At 38.3% G+C, this 20460-nt stretch overlaps 1 protein-coding gene across 7 annotated transcripts in view; it reads left to right on the top strand.

The window, feature by feature from the left end:
- Positions 1-20460, top strand: part of PPHLN1 (periphilin 1) — a 117907-nt gene that overhangs the window by 25252 nt on the left and 72195 nt on the right. For 5 of the 7 annotated variants that reach the window (XM_075551864.1, XM_075551866.1, XM_075551865.1 and 2 more), the window contains exons 3-4: positions 10379-10543; positions 15310-15371. In XM_075551864.1, coding sequence (XP_075407979.1) covers positions 10379-10543; positions 15310-15371 — 227 coding nt within the window. The remainder of the gene's footprint in view (positions 1-10378; positions 10544-15309; positions 15372-20460) is intronic. The other 2 variants (XM_075551868.1, XM_075551867.1) reach the window with 1 other exon arrangement.

Below are 20460 nucleotides of genomic sequence, written 5' to 3'. Positions count from 1 at the left end.
AGTAAGGTATGTGGGTCAAGAGAGACATGCCGTTTCTTGCCCAAAACTGGTGCATTGAGATGGCTACGTGAGCAGGTGTATTGTCATGGCGGCATAGCCAGTCTCCCACCTGCCACAAATGAGACCTTTTTTGTTGCCCCCTGTGAACAGTCTAACCGTAGTGGAGTAAATTCCAAATGCATTATGAGTTGACATTTTCATCTGTTAGAAAGATGACGGACATTCACAACGAGGATTGTATCAATTGACAGTTCATCATTTTTGAAAAGAGAAAACCACTGGTACACTTGAGTTTTCCCATCGGCCTGTCCTTGTAAGCTGTGTTCAACATCACAACAGTTTCTGTGGCATTTTCCCCAAACAGGAAACAAAATTGCACAGCCACACTCTTTTCTTAAATCGGCGGCCATCACCAAAAAACGATGTTTGAACAAAAATGTTCTTATGAAAAAAATTCACTGTGATGAGAGAACTTTCCCAGGTAACATCACTGGGTGCACCAACCCAGAGTGAGTTGTTGAATGTTCGCCTACTGGGAAAAACGCATGCTATGAAAGCTCCACTCTGCCTAGCCCAATTCCAGCTTTATTGGGTACTCCCTTGTACATCTGTGTGTACTTGGCATATAGTAAGTCAGTCTTACTGAATTCCTCTCTGGAAGTGAAGGGAAGGCCAAGAAGGTGTCAAACTTAAACTTTCTAAGCACCAATTTGTGGAAGTGGTGTTGGTACAGGGATATATTATGGATTCTTTAAAGATCATCAGAGCTAACATGCATGTGCTTGCATTTGGTTGCTTTTTGTTTAATAGTTAAAACTCCCTAAAATGAGTGGTGTCAAATTCAGGCCATTTTCATTTGGCCTGGGTTATAACTTAGGTTAGCGTTGTTCCAAAAATGATTTAAGGTAAATCTGATCACAATGCATTGGAACTAGTTATTAAATGTATATGTAAATGAAGGGGGTATACAAACTTTCTAATCTTCTAAACAGTTCTTACAGACGATTATGTAGCCTAATTACACTGACCATTGTTTCACCATTTATGGTTTTTATGACAATTAAACCTATTTTCCCCAGGCTATACCAACTTTCTTATAAAAACAAACAAAAGATTTAATATTACAGTGCATAAAAATGGATAACTTATGAACTCAAGTATATTTTAGAAGGTAAATTTAATCTGGAAAATTTGTGAAAAATAAGGGTTACTGGCTAATATTCTTAATATGTCGTAAATCTGTAAGATACTGTATCATTCAGCACTTAGCCAAGAAAAGGAAACTAATTTGCTTAAAGGAAAACCTTTAGGGCATTGGATAGGCTGAGGAAGTGGAAGTGCTAAGTCAAATAGAGATTAGCAACAATAGGATGTAGGGAGTGAGAGAGGGAAGAGCCCAGGGATCTGCAATTACCAGGGAAAGCCTAAGAGTTTTTTCAGTAGGTCTCACTTCACTAAGTCTCAGGACTGTTAGATTGTATCCAATCACTACCCCCTGCACCCCATTTTATTGGGGACTTGTACAGCTCTTATCAGAATCCATACATACATCCATTGTATCAAGCACATTTGTACATTTGTTGCCATTATCATTTTCAAAATATTTTCTTTTTACTTGAAAGAAAATTCTTTCTTCTACTTGGTATCAGCTCATTCCCCCCCCCCTCCTGTATTGTCTCTGCCTTATGAATGCTTGATAAATTATTTTTTCATGTCTTACACTGACTGATGTCTCCCTTCACCCACTTTTCTGTTGTCCCTCCCTTTAGTAAGGGGATGTATGTAGATCATTGTGATCACCTCCCTGCTTCTCCCCCTACCTTCCCTTTCACCTTCCCCTTCTGGTATCTCTACTCTCATTATTGGTCCTGAGGGGTTTATCAGTCCTATGTTTCCAGCTCTTATCTGTACCCATGTACATGCTCTGGTCTAGTCATATTTGTAAGGTACAATTGGGATCATGATAGTGGTGGGGGAGGAAGCATTAAAAACGAGTGGAAAACTGTCTGTTTCACCAGTGCTATTCTATACTCTGACTGGCTCATCTCTTGACCCCCCTGTAAGGGGATGTTCAGTGGCCTACACATGGGCTTTGGGTCTCCACTCCACACTCCTTGCCTCATTGCCTCATTCACTATGGTAAGATTTTTTGTTCTGATGATGCCTGATACCTGATCCCCTCCAACACCTCGTGATCACACAGGCTGGTTGCTTCTTCCATGTGGGCTTTGTTGCTTCTGAGCTAGATGGCCGCTTGTTAACCTTCAAGTTTTTAAGACCCCAGACACTATATATTTTTATAGCCAGGCACCATCAGCTTTCTTCGCTACATTTGCTTATGCACCCATTTGTCTTCAGCGATCGTATCATGGAGGTGAGCACACAATGATTTGGTTTTTGAGGCCTGATAACTGATCCCTTTGGCACCTTGTGATCACACCGGCTGATGTGCATCCTCCATGTGGGCTTTGTTGCTTCTAAGCTAGATGGCTGCTTGTTCAAGCCTTTAAGACCCCAGATGCTATATCTTTTGATAGCCAGGCTCCATCAGCTTTCTTTACTACATTTGCTTATTCACCTGCTTTGTCTTCAGTGGTTGTGTTGGGAAGGTGAGTATCATAGAATGCCAGCTTAATAGAAGAAAGTATTCTTGTATTGAGGGAGTACTTGAGTGGAGGCCCAATGTCCTTCTGCTACCTTAATACTAAACCTATAAATATAGGCACATAGATCTATTTCCTCACCCTCATATAAATATAGTCACATATGTCCGTACATGTCTTTATCTAGACATCTGCCCTTTGCCTCCCAGCTCTTTCCTCTACTTCCTTTGACTTTCTTCCTGTCCCACTATCATGCTCAGCCTCCACCAGGATTTCAGCAATTCCTCTTTGTTACATTACCCTTAATCATGCCCTACCAGGCCTCCCATACCCTCCTCACCACCTATTTGGATCACTTGTTGTTCCCTTGTCCCTGGGTTGGTTAACAACCACTACCTTTCCCCTCATATCCCCCTCTCTTATGTCCCCCCGGAACTGTCAGTCCCGTTGTTTTCTCCTCCAGATTGTTCATCCAGCCTATCTTATTTAGACAGACCTGCAGAGATAATAACATACACAAAAACAAGACAGGGAAAAAAAGCAACAATATGCAACAAACTAATAACAAAAAATAAAACAAAACACAAGAAAGGAAAGTTTGTAGTTAGTTCAAGGATTGCCTGTTGACCTTTAGGAGTGTTTTCCAGTCCAGTCTTTTGGGGCACCACACCCAGACCCCAAAGTTCACCTTCAGCATTTCCTGGGGACTTTGCCGCTCCATTCCCTTGCTGTTCTGTTGCACCCCCTTAGTAGTTTGCTTCTGTATGGTGGGATCAGATTGGGTGCAATTCCCACACTGTGTCTCCAGTGTTGTCAGTGAGAGGGTGTTATGTCTCATAATGGGGCCGGCCGTGTGGTTGATAGTTTGAGTTATAATGGGGATATAGAATGGTATATTTTAGAACCAAGATGTTTTCAGAAGGCATAAAATGTGGGCAGTTTATGTACAGAAATATAAATTCAGAAAACAGTAGGAAACGATCATGATGAAACCAAGGAGCAAAGATGTATAAAACCTTTATTAGACCGCAGAACATACTTGTACTGGGAGTTGTCTTAAATAGCTGCTCAGATTAGAAGTAGAACGACTTCTCAGGAGGTTGATGGAGTATTCCATCAGGGGAATACTGTGGTTTACTGTGGAGGAGCATGTTTTAAGATGGGAATAATCCATTTTATCAGTGTCACAAGACCAAGACGAGCCCTCCAGAAGTCTCTTTAGGTCATTGTGGGTCTTTATTGTTTTTTGGAGGGTGTGTGGGCAGGTGAGAAAAGTGCTGCAGTTCTTTGAGTGAGGTCTGTTTGCATAGAGAAGCCATTAGTCGCTACTAGTACATGTGGCAAGTGCATTGGGCTGCTAACCACAAGGGCAATGATTCGAACTCACCAGCTTCTCCTTGGGAGCAAGAAGAGGCTCACTGCTCCCCTGCATGGGGTCCCTGTGATTCAGAATCTACTTGATGGCATTTGGAGTAGGTAACAAGTAGAGTTAGCTTGCCTTTTTTTTTTTTTTCCAAAAACATGCAATTTGTTTACCAGTATTGTATGAAGGAACCTTTGCCCTAGAAGAAGTTGAATTTGAGAGGAAAATAACTGGTGATGAAACAGGACCTCAGAGATTGAGATTTTGTGGATCAAATTTAAAAGAATGTGAGTGTGTTAGGCTGAGTGAACTTGGGAAACAAATTCAGTGACATATACTATATACACTCGAATATAAGCCGACCCGAGTACAAGCCAAGGTACCTAATTATTACCTGGGAAATCAGAAAAACTGATTGACTCGAGTATAAGCCTAGGGTGGAAAATGCAGAAAATTACTAAAAACTGAGACATCAGTGGGTAATGTATTTAAATATTTATTTTAAATAAAAACATAAATAAAAAGACAAGTCATTTAACATTAGTAAACCAGCACAGTAAGTGGAAAATAGGTTCAACAAAAACAATAAGGTATCAACAATGATACCTTAAGAGTACTATTCCCTGAGCTCAGTCAGCAACTAAGCTAAAATGTAAAGAGTTAAAATCTTTCAAAACTGGATTCCTCATCATTATCCGTATCCCAGTGCAGAGCATCAGCTGGTGTGAGGTCATCATAGACACACGCTGTCCTCACTGAGATCGCCACTATCACTGCTGTCATTTTCATACAAAGCGCATTCTTCACTGCCATCCATTGCATTACTAATACTACATTTCTGGAAGGCACGTCGCACCATGTCTTCTGGAATGTCTTCCCATGCATCTCGAACCCACTTTGCTATTAACTCTATGTCAGGCTTCATGAGATTTCCTCCTTTTGTTAGTCGGGCTTGACCAGATGATATCCATTCATGCCACATCCTTCGCACAGTCTTTAAAATGCTTATTCAAAGAGTCACGTTATTGGATGGCTCTGATTGGTTAAATGTGAGTAAACACAAACATTCAAAACCCTGCAGTGTCAGCAGGGCTTTGAATGAACAGCGGAGAAATGGCAATCACCGACGAGATAACAGGCGCTCGTCCCGTTACCTCATGGGGCCCCAGCGAGATGTTACACCTCACTGGGGTACCACTGATCCTTGTATAAGCCGAACCCCAGTTTTTCAGCACATTTTTTGTGCTGAAAAACTCGACTTATACGGTATATCTATAAGAAAGAGCTTTATATCAAGAAAACATCCATCCCAGTCCAACTCAAGTCCAATACTAGTCTAGAAGTCCCTCTTCTGACTCACACGGTCACATGCAGTGATACAGAATGCAGGAAGATCACAGACCGGTGAGTGCCAAGACACATGGACCCATGATCCTGGAAACATGGCAGGTGGTGGCTGCTCTCAGAACCAGTAAGCAGGAAGGTAAAGGCAGAGGTGTGTGTGTGGGGGGAGTGGGGGGCACAGAAGGGGGGGCATCTCCTGGGGGGGTGTCTTCCTTTTAAGAAGGCCATACCTACAAGGAGGCACCATTAGGCTGTGACTGATTGACAGGTTTGCCTCCATCCCTACACTTTCTTTTTAAAAATTTTAAATTAATAAATCTTTTTATTTGGGCTCATACAACTCTTATCACAATCCATACATAACATCAGTTGAGCAAAGCACCCTTATACATTCATTGCACTCGTCATTCTCAAAATTCACCTTCCACCTGGGTTCCTGGAATCAGCTCGGTTTCCCTTTTTTCCCCTCCCCCTCCCTCCCCGCTCCCCCCCTATGCTTTCATGTATCTTCAAGTTGATTTAAAATTAGCTAACTACCACCGCAGATTTTTTTTCCTCTTTATAATTGGGGGACAAGAGCTGAGAATGGGTGCAGGTATGTTCGAGAATGGATTTGTGGAAATCTATGTTTTAAGCAGGTAGAGGGAAACCTAGGACGGCAGAAGTTTTGAGTAGCCTTGTTGCAATATCTCCTGACCAGAGATGTGTGAAAGACCAATACTGAGGTTCAGTACAGCTGTGCAGTGTAAATTTTGAAAGGATGCCAGTCTGCAGAACGTTCGCTAAACAGAACCCAGTTTGGGAGTGAAGAGTGCATATTGCTTGGAATGCATTGTTTTAAGATGGCAAATTGAGTGGGGAAGATGAGGGTGGTAGAAGTTCAGTTTTATGTAGTTTACAAGTTTTAGTACTATGTACATTAATATCAAAATACACACAATGAAATGTAGACTATTAATTGGATATGTGTTTGAGTTTCGGTTTGCTTAATGTTCCTTGTCTAGAGCTGCACCAAGAAGCAGTTAGCTTTCCTTTTGTTGTCAAACATCCAGAGGAGAAATGGTCAATTCTTTCATGACTTAGTTTTCTGAGGCAATTCCAACTTCAAATATTCTGACCTGTTGACTCAAAAAAACATTTAAATGACTGAAAAACAATAATGCTTCATTAACACCCCATGAACTAATTACATTATAATTTGTCACAAAACCAGAGAAAGGAAACATCAAATCTTTGAATACAAAAGTGTACCCCCCTATGCCTTAGAATTTTTAGTTAAATATGGTTAACTTTTTCAGTGAAAAGTATGTGATGACAAAAGCAGTGTAAAATTAAGATTCCAAGGCAGAATTTTATGTATGCCTTGCTTGCTATGGGCCAAGTGGTGTTCCAGAGCCTGGACTAGAGCAGTGCATGATGTTTGTTGTCTGAATTAATGTTGTCCGTTTTACCTCTGTGAATTCCAATATCCATTGCATTGGCTACACCGAACTCAGATTAAATTCATATTTAGATGGCTTAATAAGGAAGTTAACAATTTGTAATGCCAGTGAGCAATGCTCAGTCAAGATTGAGTGGTAACAAACTTCCGGTCTGCCAACAAACTGCCCAGGGGGACACCTTCTGCTGTGAACCTCAACCTAAAGGCATTTAGCTCAAGGCCTGTGGATCAGCAAACTCAGCTCCTTGAATTAAGTGCCCAGAGGCACACCACTCATGTAAGCCTCAACTCAAAGGCATTTTAGCTCTGTTTCCTGGGTCAGCAAGCCCTATTTCCCAGAGGCAACCCGCTCCACAAATCTGCCTTTTTGCCCCAAAGCACTCAGCTATACTTGCTCCTTGGGCTGGAAATCCACCCTTCGCTCTGTTGCACGCTCTGGTTCTGGTTTTGCTGCTCCTCCTGTGATGTTATAGCTGTCTTCTGGATCCAAGAGGTTGGCTCTGCACTTCTGGCTTGATATGATCCTTCCATTTGCTTCTCAGAGGCCTCATTTTCATACACAACAGGAAGGCAGTCCAGGAAATTCTGTTTGTAATTACTCACAGGTGAATTCTATCCTTATCTTCCCCTACCTTCTAACTCAGCAGTTCTCAACTTGTGGGTCGTGGCCTCTTTGGGGGAGGGTGTCCAACTACTCTTTCACAGGGGTCGCCCGATTCATAACAGTAGCAAAATGACAGTTATGAAGTAGCAATGAAAATAATTTTATGGTTGGGGTGTCACTACAACATGAGGAGCTGTCTTAAAGGGTCACAGCCTTAGGAAGGTTGAGAACCACTGTTCTAACTAGACCCATGCAGGGAAAGGTCGTTTGGTGGAAATTAGAGAGTTTGGCCCAAAGAGCCACGTTTAGTACCATATATACTCGCATATAAGCCAGGTTTCCAGCACATTTTTAATGCCGTTTTTGTGGTAAAATTAGGTGTCATGGCTGATATTCAGGTTAGCTTATACTCGAGTATATATATAGTAATTCACTGCCCTTGCACATGAAACTGTCAAAAGAGTGTCTGTCTATACTGTGAGGAGGCTTACTTTCCTGCTGCAAGGTGATTGACTGTGATGGGAACTGATGGCTCAGACTGTTTAACTTGAACCATCATACATAGTTGCCTTGTAGCTATAGCTTAATGTGTTTGACTTTAATAATGGAAACATTTAATTGTACATAAGAGTAGATAATGTGGTACTTATACTGCTTTGTCTGTATTTCTACCATTTTCTTTCCTCCAATTATCTAGATTATTTTGAAGCAAATTCAAGATACCATATTTCAATGATAAATAAATATCTATGTCTCCAAAAAAAAATAAAGTCTCAATTTCTTTTTGAAAAGGAGCTGGAGAGGACTTTGTATTTTAAATAAACTATTTGAATGGTAAACAGGTGCCAAGAATATTTTAATGAGATATTGGAAAATGTTTGAAAAGAAACATTAATATCCAAGATTTGTAGTTCAAATAGATTAAGCATTTGTAGTATAATGATTGACATAGATTTTTATATTGAGTCAAACATAAACTATGAAGTTTATATTTATATGTGTATATGTGTGTATTTTGCTAATGTTTATTATTAATGTCCTTGCTGAACCTCCCCTACTCAAAAAACTCATTTTTACCAGATTTTGGTTCACCTGATCTGCTTTCAATTCAGTTATAATGAAGACTCACCAATAGGATATTTATTATTATCACTGACCTTGCACTTTCAGATTTCTTTTTGCTGCTCAAACTTGAAAGACTATCGAAAAGAAACACTGTTTGAGGCTCTTGGAGATGGCGAACTGATGCTTTGATATGTAAATCGAAGAACACAGAATTCTTCAGGAAAGGGTTAAAGAGATGGAAACCTGCCTTCAGAGTGTATAGACCAAAATGGAGAATATGTCACCAAACAATAGCTTTACATATTACAGTTTTGTTGTTAAAATTTTCTATGGTTATGTGGCAACTTCTTTACTTACCTTTGTATTCAATTAAAAATGAAAGTTCAATACATAACTAAATTTGATTTAAATTTTACCTCTTAGGAAAGTTTGCTATATACATTTTATAGTTCTAAAATAACTTTTTAATAAGGTATTTAAACAACAAGGAACTGCTTTTTAAGATGTGTGGTTGCTATTCCAAGTGTTTCGGCAAGTATGCCCCTCCCACTGCCACTCCAGATCTGATAGGCGAAAAAACAAGGATCATTCAAGGTGCATTTTTATGGCTTCTTAGCATTGGAGAAATCAGTAATTCTAAACTTATGAATAAACAAACAAAAAAAACCAGATCCACTGCCCTAGAGTTGATTCTGACTCAGCAGTTATAGAGGGTTTTCAAAGCTGTACGTCTTTAGGGAACAGATAGTCATCTTTCTCCCTTGGATCAGCTGTTGAATTTGAACCACCAACCTAGCAGTTAGCAGTTCAACAGTTACCAGACAACATTGCCAGGGCTCCGTTGGGTATGATAGCCAATGTAAATATATAAGATATATTTTGCAGTTGCATATCTTAACATACTCAAGAAGGAATTGTTTTTCATAGACTTGCAAATTTAGTAATCAAAATAGACAATTTTTTGAGCACAAGTGTAGAAGATGTGCTAAGCACTCGATATTTCATATTTAATCCTTTAACAATCCTCAAACCCATTTCCATCCAGTAGATTCCAGCTCTTCTCAGACATTTGTACTGTACGGAGGGCTTCCAAGGCTGCACTCCATGGAAGCATACTGCTGCATCTTTCTTTGTGAGTGGGTTCTGACTCTGAACTTTCAGTTGGTCATCACCTCCAACGTAACCACGCTGTGCCACTACGGCTCCTTATAACCAACCCCTGAGACAGCATTCGTCCAGTCAGATCTTCAAATGAGGAAAATAAAGCTTTTAAGGAATGCTGGGTTTTATATATTACTTCTTTTTGGTGAAATCTGTTTATATCATAATAACATGTCTTAAACCTTGATAGCTTTGAACTTCAGCTCTCTTTCACATACGTCTCATAGAGAGAGTGGTTGCCAACCCAGGACAAGTATTCTTTGTCCGATTTTCCAACCTTACAAGAAACCCATCCACTTCTAAAACATTAGCAATATCTGCTTTGAAAATTAGTTCAGATTTCATATTGGGTCTAGTTTGTTTTCAACTGTAAAGCAAAAAGCTGTTTTCTAAATATTTCCTTTTGATCTTTCTAGTTCAGTATCACCTCCTTGTTCAGCTGTTGGCTTACATGTAAAAATTTCTTTTGAACGTACGGTTCAAGCCCAGGTAGACTAAGATGTGCTGTAGTTTTAAATCTTGAGTTTTATTTCTAAAATCTCTCAACAGAGAGTAGAGTGAACATAGCATTTTTATTGTCTGTAGTTTGTTTTATTAAAATGATAAAAACATTTTTATTTCCTTTGATCCATTTGAAAATCTTGCTAATATTTAGAGTCATATTTCATTTATAAATTTTTGGTTAATACATCTATCCCATTTTATTAAGGATAAGAACGCCTGTGCTTTTTGAAAACCATTTTACAAGAGAATAGAGAAATCAGTGATTTTTATGCATTTCTTTTTGTCTGTTTTAGGATGGCTACCATAGAGTAGTTAATATTGTGCCAAAGAAACCACCACTACTAGAAACACCTGGTGAAGGAAGCTACAATAGATATTACAGTCATGTTGATTACCGAGCATATGACGAGGGCCGCAGTTTTTCTCATGATCGAAGAAGTGGTCCATCTCACAGAGGAGTATGTAAACTTCCCCCATTGATACTAATCGTTATTTCTTATAAGTTTAAAGTTCATGTCATTTTAAAATTTTTATGTGACTAGCCTTGGAAACAGCTGCGTTAAACACTTCCTTTTTTGATGCTCTGCTGAATTGTCTGTTGGGACTCTGAATTGAGAATTGGGAGGCAGGAATCGTGGGTTGCTGGACAAAGTGAGTAAACAGCCTGGGTAGCTTTAGCTTTTTGACATTACTTTTTAAAGAAACATCTCCATTGCCAGAATTTTGCATAAACAGATAAAAGCTATCTGTTGCCTTGGTGAACTTATCACTAAATGATGATGACTATTGTCTTTTACTGATATTCCCACTTATAATTTGTTGCATTTTGTCACAAAGTAAACATTTAAAAAATATTAGCAGCTATTATGACTATTGCTTTTGTACTTTGTTTCTCTTTATCATCATTACTAATCTAGTATATATTTAATGTTCTGTCAGTGAACATGATTGGAATTATTCCTTGATGCAGTTTAGCCCTGCATGTTTGCATTGATATGCCAGACTTGTATATTTTCCCTCTTTCATACCATGCAATATTGTAATTAGCAGTACCTTTAAGTATTGTTTATAATTTAATTTGACCTTATTTTGAGACTTGGTGTTAATTTTCATACTTACATGTGAAGAAATAAAGGTCGGGTGATTTGATTTGCTCAGTGTATGTATCTGTGAGAGTCCAGTTCTCTTTCTTCTGCACCATAGTAACCCTGGACAATTTCAAAGTAGTGAGATTTTTCAGTGTTTGGATTTAAAAATACTTTTAAAATATGTACTCCTAAAGTTTGGGGTCTTGGAGGAAAAGGGTAAGATTATCTGCTTCCATGAAGAGAGACAGCTTCAGGAACTAGAGCAGTTCTGCTCTGTCTGGCAGGGTCACCTTGAGTTGGAATCAACCTGACAGCAGTGGCAACTTAAAACTTCTTCAACTTTTCAAAGAATTTTTATGTTGCTCAATTTTAAATGTCATTTGTTCCTTTAGAAAAAGGAACCAACAGTGCAAAAGTAAACATTATTTGTTATCTCTATTCTAGAAACACTAGATTTGCCTTTGAGCCATTTTCCGTGGTGGTCTCAGGGAGGACACTGTTGCATAAGCAGATGTTACCCCTCTTACCAAAACCCTGCAGCCATTTAGTGTGGACACGGAATTCTGGGTTCACGACCAATTTTCACATGCATCCTCATGAACACCATTTGTGTATGTGCACTAAACATTTAAAGCAAAACATTGCCCTCATAATAATTTATTGGTGCACGTTGTGTTTCTCTTAATACTCTACACAGAATCTTCTCTTAGTTCTCTTAAAGCAAATACATTTGTAATCCTAAGTATTCTCATGACACTAATTCTTAAGAGTTCAGGTATATAAAACAAACTTCTTTCATACTCGATACAACTTTTCATTATAACTGTTGAATTTTTTTGTTTTCTTTATGTGTAATGTTGAAAAGGAAATTGATCAGCACAATTAGTTATGTCAGAGCAGGGTATGTGATGCTACGATGAAGATAAGATAATCTATTTTAGCTGAATCAGTGTTTCTGATTGTAAGTAATTAGCATAAATACTTTTATAAGCCTTTTAATTTTTTTTATGATGGGCTCTAATGTCTCCACATTGTCTCTAATTTTAGATCTTGCTTCTTTTCTTTGCCAGTCTAGGTAGAAATTTCTCTTAAGGGTCTTTTCTGCACGTTGATGGTTCAAAACCACCTGCCATTCTTTCTGCCCGCTCAAAAGATTTGTATCCTCAGAAACCCAAAGGGGCAGTTCTACCCTGCCCTGTCACTCTGTGCCAGGATTGACTGGATGACAGTGACTTCCACTGAACTTTCCAGAAAGCCATTTTCTGGTTTTGATTACACCCTTCCCCACCCCTTTGTTTTTCTATTTCATATAATTCTGCTCTTGATCTTTGGTTCCATTTTTCTTGGGCTAATTTGCTTTTTCTTAATTGTTTCTCAGGTGGAAGAGTTAGCCTATTGATCTAGAATCATTTTCATTGTAGACATTTAATGGTATAAATTTCCTTCTGAACATGGCCTTACGGCATCCCAAAGGTTTTGGTATGTTGTGTTTTCATCCCTGTTCTACTTTTAAATGCTTTTCAAAAGTTGTTATTTTTTCTCGATTTCTTCTTTGACTCATTGATTGCTTATTACTTGTTAATTTCCACATTTTTGTGTGTTCTTTAGTTTTCTTTCTGATACTAATTTCTAGTGTCATTCCATTGTGATCAGACAAGAAACTTAGTATGATTTCAATTTTAAAAAACTTATTGATACTTGCTGTGTCCTAGTACATGGTCCTTCTGGTAAAAGGACCTCATGTGTTCTGGTAAAAATATGTCGTGCTGGGTGGCGTATTCTATCAATATCTATTAGGTCTAGGTAGTTACTAGTGTTCAAATCTTCTATTTCTTTATCTACCTTCGTAGTTATTATCTCCATGATCAAAAGTGGTATACTAAAGACTGGTTATTATTGTATACCTCGCTATTGCTCCCATTGGTGTTAGTGTTATAAATGTTGGGGTTCTGAGATGAGGTGCATCTATATTTATAAATTGTTTTATCTTCTTGCTGAATTGATCCTTATATCATTATATAATGCCCTTTTTGTCTCATAAAGATTTGCCATAAAGTTTATTAATCTGATACTAAATTTAGCATACCCACTTTCTTTTGATCACTGTTAGCTTAGGGTTCCCCTCCCCCAATCCTCTTGTATTCAGTGTATTTGTATCTTTGTGCTTAGGGTGTGCCCCCTTGTCAATAGTATTGTTCAGTGAATAATTCTAAAATAATTGGGTGTGGGTTCTTTATTCTTTCCCATTTTTTTCTATGAACTTTTTTGAAGTCCTTTCATATGTATATTTGCAAATAAGTTTGACTTAGAGGATAAAATCTATTTTCTTCGATTAATTTTAAACTTAAAAACCGTATCTTCTAATATAGCTTTAGCAATAAGCTATTTCTTTTAGTATGCTTTTGAATTTAGTTTGCTAGTACTTTGTGCATCTATATGCACTAGAGATAGTGGTCTATAGTTTTCTTTTAAAAAAATCCTTTTATTGGGACCTTGTACAGCTCTCGCTACAATCCATCCATCCATCGTGTCAAGCACATTTGTACATATGTTGCCATCATTTTCAAAACCTTTTCTTTCTACTGAGCCCTTGGTTTCAGCTCCTCATTTTTCCCCTCCCCCATCCTCCATCATAAACCCTTAATAATTTATAAATTATCACTATTTTTTCATACCTTACACTGACTGAAATCTCCCTTCACTCACTTTTCTGTTGTCCTATACCCCTGGGGGCGTTATATATAGATCATTGTGATTGGTTGCCCTTTTCTCCCCCCACCTTCCCCTTCCCCTCCTGGTATCACTACTATCATTCTTGGTCCTGAGGGGTCTATAGTTTTACTTGTGGCTCTTTGTCTTCTCCATCAGAATAATGTTTACCTTCTTGGACCAAGCAATGGTCCCTCTCTCTTTTTTTTTGAAAAGCTTAAGCCGAATTATATTTACTTCTTGAAATGTTTGGTAGGATTTCTCACTGAAGCCATCTGGCCTTGGACTTTTCTTTGTTGGGTGGTTTTTGATTACTGTTCCAGTTTTGTCACTTACGGTCTATGCAGCTCTACTAATTATCTTAAATCACTGTGGAGTTCATGTGTTTCAAAGCCCTTGTCCTGTCCCCGAATTTGTTGATATATATGATCACACATGGGCATTTCAAAAGTTGATAGAAAAATGGAATTAAAAGAAAATTAGGTAAAAACAAAACAAAGAGATAATGGGGTTTCCTCTGAGTTTTTTGACACACACACGTTAAATGGGTCACATCATTTTAGCTGATCTGCCTGCCACTCTCTGACTCTTGATTGGAACATGAATTCATTTATTTTCAAACGGATTAGTGATTTTACAGAACTTTGGTGGTATAGTAGCTTACACATTACCTTGATAGCTACAAGGTTGGTGATTTAGACACACCAGCCATTCCTTGGGAGGAAGAGGAGGAGACTTTCTGCCCCCCTAACGAGATACCATCTGGGACTTGTAAGGTTGTGTGTGTTTGCATCAACTCAAGGGCTGTGAGCTTTGGTGAGACCTATGCCATTTTGTTATTCATGTTTTGACAATTTTTATTACATTGTTTCAAAGTGTTGTTTTTAATTGGAGGTAAGGTGAGAAAAGCTTGAAGAGAAAAGTAGCAAGTTCTTCATTGGGTTTAATCTGAAAGAACTTGACCGAAAAGAAGAATAAAGTGAAAGATTGAAGAATCTATAATTAATTTCTTAGCCTTTTCCCCACAATATTCCTTAATTGTTGTGAAGTTTTCTGTGTGTCTTTGGCAGTAAACCTATTTGAACATTGTTGATCAGCGTAAACTCTCAGCTTTTCCACAGGTGATAGACAGGCTTTCTCCTCCTATGATGAGGTTCAGTCACAGGAACCCACAGGGGCAGTTCTACACTATCCTCGAAGGTTGGGGTCAAGAGTGACATGGGATCTTAGTCACTGTTTTACTTATAATGGATGACTTACTCTTTTTTTTTTTTTTATAACTTTGAGGTTCAGGGAAATTTAGAAAAATATTTTCGGTCCTCAGATTATTTTGGCATTGAGGCTAGTTTCTAGTAGTGTTATTAGACATATTCTGCTTGGCCAAAATAATATAAACAGATACCTAAGTTAACTTCTTTATGTTACAGGATGATTCTGGTTATAGATGGCCAAGAGATGATCATTCCGGAAGTCGCCAACCTGACTACAGGTAAAAGGATAAAATGTTAAGATAAATACTTTAAATACTTGAGTCACTGAGGTGTTTGCTTTTGCAATCCAACTTTAAGGCATATAGATAAGACACCTCACTAGCATTTAAAATTTTGAAAAAGACAGGTGCTATGTTATTTTTGTGGCTATATAATGAAACACTTGTTAAAAAGTATTAGCACAAGTTGAGACATCTTGTAATTGATCATATATGTGTATATTTGGAATACTTGAATTATTTATGTATTTTTATCAAGTTAATTATTAAAAGAGAACACAAATACTCTTTTTCTGATTAATAATGAGCCTTAGTGCTATTATTAATTACAAGGCATAGTTTATAAGTTGTTTGTTTAAATAAAACATAAGGCTCCCGTCCCCTGAATTATCCTTCTGTAAATAGTTGCATCTTAACTAAGTGTTTAATAATACCATCTCTTGTTTTCTTTTTTTGATTGGTAAAGTTTGTTCAGAGAAACATGTTTTGGATAAGACCTCATTATTAACTTTGTTATTGATAGAGGAAATCATTAGATGGGGAATGGTTAGGGAAAAAGAGGTACAGATTTAATCAAGTTGAAAGTTGACTGCAAGGATCAGCAATTGGCACAAAATTATAGGAACCTTTTATTAGAAGTATGAAAATTCATAACTGCTTTTTCTGAACTCAGCCTCCATCATAGTCTACACACTGCTGAAAGAGTTGTTTCCACTTTGCTGATCCTTCCCGGGTCACTCTTTACTCTTTGATGAGCACTTTATCAGAGCAGCACTTTGGCATCTTGGAGGCATTCACATCAGGTTTCTTTGAGTTTGGGCTGCAAACTTCAAGGTTGGTGGTTTAAATTCGCCAATTTCTTCTTGGGAGGAAGTTAAGGTTATCCGCCCCTATAAATATGTATAGTTTAGGGAACTCTATGTAGGGTCGCACTATGAGTCAGAATCACCTGGATGACACTGGGTTTTTTAGATAAAGGGAATAAATGCCACCAGTGAGGTATGTACCCCTTTAGCATAATCAACCAGAAGATCAAAGGGCAATAGTTAATTAACCAAGGACCAAGTTCAGAAGGGTTTGGAAAGCAGGAAGCAGAGAAAATGGGACCAGTGATGTTACAGTGAATGAGATGAGACAAAGATGTGCATTAATTGTTGAATGTAAAACTAATGATCTATTCTGTAAACCATCACCCTATTAAAGAAATAATATATATACACAGGAAACACTGTAAAACCTAAAAAGAGAAACCAAACCAGAACCCCACTACTAGCTCATGAATTCCAACTCATGGTGACCCTACAGGACAGAGTAGAACTGCCCCCGAGGGATTCCAAAGCTGTAAATCTTAGTGGATGTAGATTGCCACGTCTTTCTCCAGTGGCGCAGTTGGTGTGTTTGTGCCATTGTTAATAACTGAACTGTTTTAACTAGTGCACCATGACAGCACCTGTGACACCTAGATAGAAGGGTTATAAACTCTGGCTGTTATCAGGTAAGTGATAGACTGCTAATCTACTTGAAATTAATAAGTATTTTGTGTGTAGATATTTAAAACTGTGAATATGCCATGCTTCATTCTATTTTTGTCCAAAAGTTTAAGCATCCGTTGTTTCTTCCTGAATTAACTAGTAATACTGTTTTCAAGGAATGGATTTCTTACTATATTGCTTCGCTTTTATGTTTATTATCTTGGCATTCTGGTATATAGAAGAGATCCCCACCCCTTTATCCTTATAAAAAGGAAAAAAACAAAACAAAAACCCCAAAACAAAAAACAAACAAAATCAATGACTCCCTGATTGACTCATTGGGTTAGAAGCCATTGTTATTACTCTGATGCCCAAATTTGGCCAGTGAGGTTCATTTCAACCTCAGTATTATTTTGATCCACACCATTCCTTGATCATTTTGGTGCTTTCTGGTACTGCATGTTGAAGGTGTGTCTTATACTTTATTACTGCCAGCCCTGACTAAAGTCAGCCTTTTTCTAAAGGTACGCAGGTCCTCGTTATTGGAGTGGTTTTTTTGGCAAGCCAAGATCTTGACACTAAGCGTATGCATGCCTTCCTGTGTACATGTACAGCGACTTTCTGTTTGTGTTTACACAATACTATATACACTGAACAGCTTGCATGTTGTAATTATGCTAGACAAGTCTCAGCAGAACTTGCAGACTAAGATGGATTAGGAAGAAAAGATTGGCAATCTACCTCCAAAACTAGCCAATGAAAACCCAATGAATCACCAGCTTGCAACTGACTGTGGAGATGGTGCAGGATTGGGCAGCATTTTATTTTAAAAAATATATTTTTATTGACATATCTTACTCCTTCCAGTATATCCCTTTCCATACAGTTCTGTTGTTCAGTCCCATCAAATGGAGCTATCCAATCATCCATGCCATTAACTCCCCTCTCCTCGGACTTCCCATACCCTCAGAGAAACCTTACTCCTGTTACTTGTCTCTGAGTCAACCTTGACAACCTTGACTACCTTATACCGAGCGATCTTAAATGTACAAATGAATATATGCAAATCTAGCATGACCAATGAAGTATATCACGTAAGGACCGTAATAGTAAGGGGAGGAACTCTTAAAGAACCAGAGGATATAAGTGGTTCATCAGGGCCACACCACACCCTGAATTTATCCTCTGTTCTGTGAGGCCCTTCTGTTCAATTGTCTTGTTGGTGGGCTTTGGGTCTCCACTATTATCTATTCCCCTTCATACCAATTTGGATGTGTGTTTTTTGAACTTCTGATACTTTTTCCCAGAGACACCTGGACAAGTGTTTTATTGTTTATGAGGTCAACATAAGTAGGGGCTGATTCAACAACAGCTAGCAACAGTTGACTAGTTTTTAAGTGGGGTTAAAATAAATACCAGTCTCCTCAATACAGTCGCTCGAGCATGTAGCTAATATTCTGACCCTGGGAGGGGCCGGGGGAGGACTGGGGTGTCTTCTTTCTCTCCCTCCCTAACACTGACTGTTCTCCACTAGGTGTAACTGGGCTGCCTTGCTCTAGCAGCGCACCCTCTCTTGTTTTAACTTTTGATGAGTTTGGTGAAGGTTGGCCATGCAAATACGTTTCGGTTCAACAGTTTATACACACTTTGTTTCATATCATTGATTGCAATCCCCACAATGTAGCATCAGTTACCTGACTTTCACCTTGCTTTCTGTTTCTACTCCCGCTTCTCTCCTAGCCCTGGGGACCCTGGTCCTTTGGGGAATACGGCCCCTTTGATCTTAACTGGTTGGATAGATGAAGCATTATTGCTGATCTTGTAGACCTGTGTGGTGATGTGCTGAAAGTCGAGTCATGGAGGTCTGTTTGTTTCTAGATCTAAAGGGTCATGAAGGCAGCACCCTCTTTTGTTACCGACAGTGGAATTTTTAACTTGTAGTTTAGCTCTTCTTCACTTCCTTTTTAATGCATTTCATGTTATAGAACTTAACTTGTAAGTCCAGTGTGTGTACATAAAGGATAGTGGTGGTTAAGAAGTTCATTTAAAAAAAAGAAATCGTAATCTCTTCCCTTTTTTTCCTCATGAGCTTTTTGAAGCCGCCTTATATTAGTTCATAATTCAGTATCTCACTAACAGGAGTGTAGAGTCATTGACAGCTTTTGGAATAAATAACAGAAAAAGATAATGTGTTTAGTGTTTAGTCACCCTCCTCCCACTTGGCCCAGAGTTGTCAGTTTTTGTATAATAGAGCCACATACTGATAATTTACCAGTGTTCCAAGAATGTCAGTACCTATTTAGCTTGAGTCTGTGTTTACACAATGATTAAGTTATCTATTTGTCTAAAATATATGGGAAATCCAGAATATATTAGGATCTATTTCATTTTGTATTAAGGAACATTTCCTGCTCTACTTAGAGTTATTGATTTAGACAGAATGAGGTTGCTTTTTTACATAATCATTTTCTTCCTTGTAATTATTTAGCCCTTATTAATAAAAAACAGTGAGCTGGAACTCTGGTGCAAAATATCACATAATGTTTTAAAATATGGAGCAAGAGTGTCACCGAGTGGCCAGTAAACGATATTTTAAGCTAACTTTCTATCTTTCCTATATTCGCTTGTGGAAGAAGTTTACTACGTTGTTTAGTTTTTTGATGCTTATGGACAGGAAAATGCTATAAAATATAAAGGTCTATATTTCTTTGATCGGTCTATATTTCTTTGATGTAATGTATTATTTGTGAATGCTTATTGTTCTACCTGTAGCTTTGAATCTGCGGGATCCCTGGTCGTGTAGTGGTTACGTGTTGGCTGCGATCCACATGCTTGGCAGTTCAAAACCACCAGCAGCTCCATGGGAGAAAGATTGGTCTTTCTACTCCCATAACAGTTACAGTCTCAGAAAGCTCATGGTAGTGAACCTTATTTTTTGTTTTAGCTTCCAATCTAGTGGATCATACTGATACACATGTTGATAACATAATTGGTATATGTTGCACTTGCAGAAGTGACATTGGATGACAAATGAGGAAGCTAGGGTTTTAGGAAAGATTTCATTTTGTGCAGGAGCTGATAATCGAACAAAGCGGAAGAAAAGGAGGATTTAATCAGGACAGGAGTTATATGGAACATGTTCTTGTGAAGAGAAGATGACCTTGAGCACAGAAATCTAAAATGATGTATTCAAATATTAATAAGTTAATGTGTTTGGGAGAAGGAGCCCTAATAGTGTGGTGGGTTATGAGTTGGGCTGTTGAGGTCAGCACTTCAAACCCACCATTCACCATCATAGGAGAAAGATAAGATTCTGCTCCCGTAAAGATTTATAACTTTAGGAAGCCATAGGGGCTGTTCTATTCTATGGGGTCTATGAGTAGGAATCAACTTGATGGCAGTGAGTTTTGTTTTCATTTGGTATTTTGGATGAAACTCTCAGAAGTCTGCATCTTCAGACTTCTTAGCCTATAAATTCTGTAGTAGTGGGGAGCTAATGAAAAATTTTAACCTGGTGGGAGTTGTGAAAGTAAGGTGTGTTAGTCCAGGTTGACTAGAGAAACAAATCCAGAGACACTCATGTGTATAAGAGAGAGCTTTATATCAAAGAGTAATTG

This window comes from Tenrec ecaudatus, chromosome 6 (genome assembly GCF_050624435.1).
Source record: "Tenrec ecaudatus isolate mTenEca1 chromosome 6, mTenEca1.hap1, whole genome shotgun sequence".
Lineage (NCBI taxonomy): Eukaryota > Metazoa > Chordata > Mammalia > Afrosoricida > Tenrecidae > Tenrec > Tenrec ecaudatus.
This window is presented reverse-complemented; position numbering and strand designations above follow the sequence as displayed.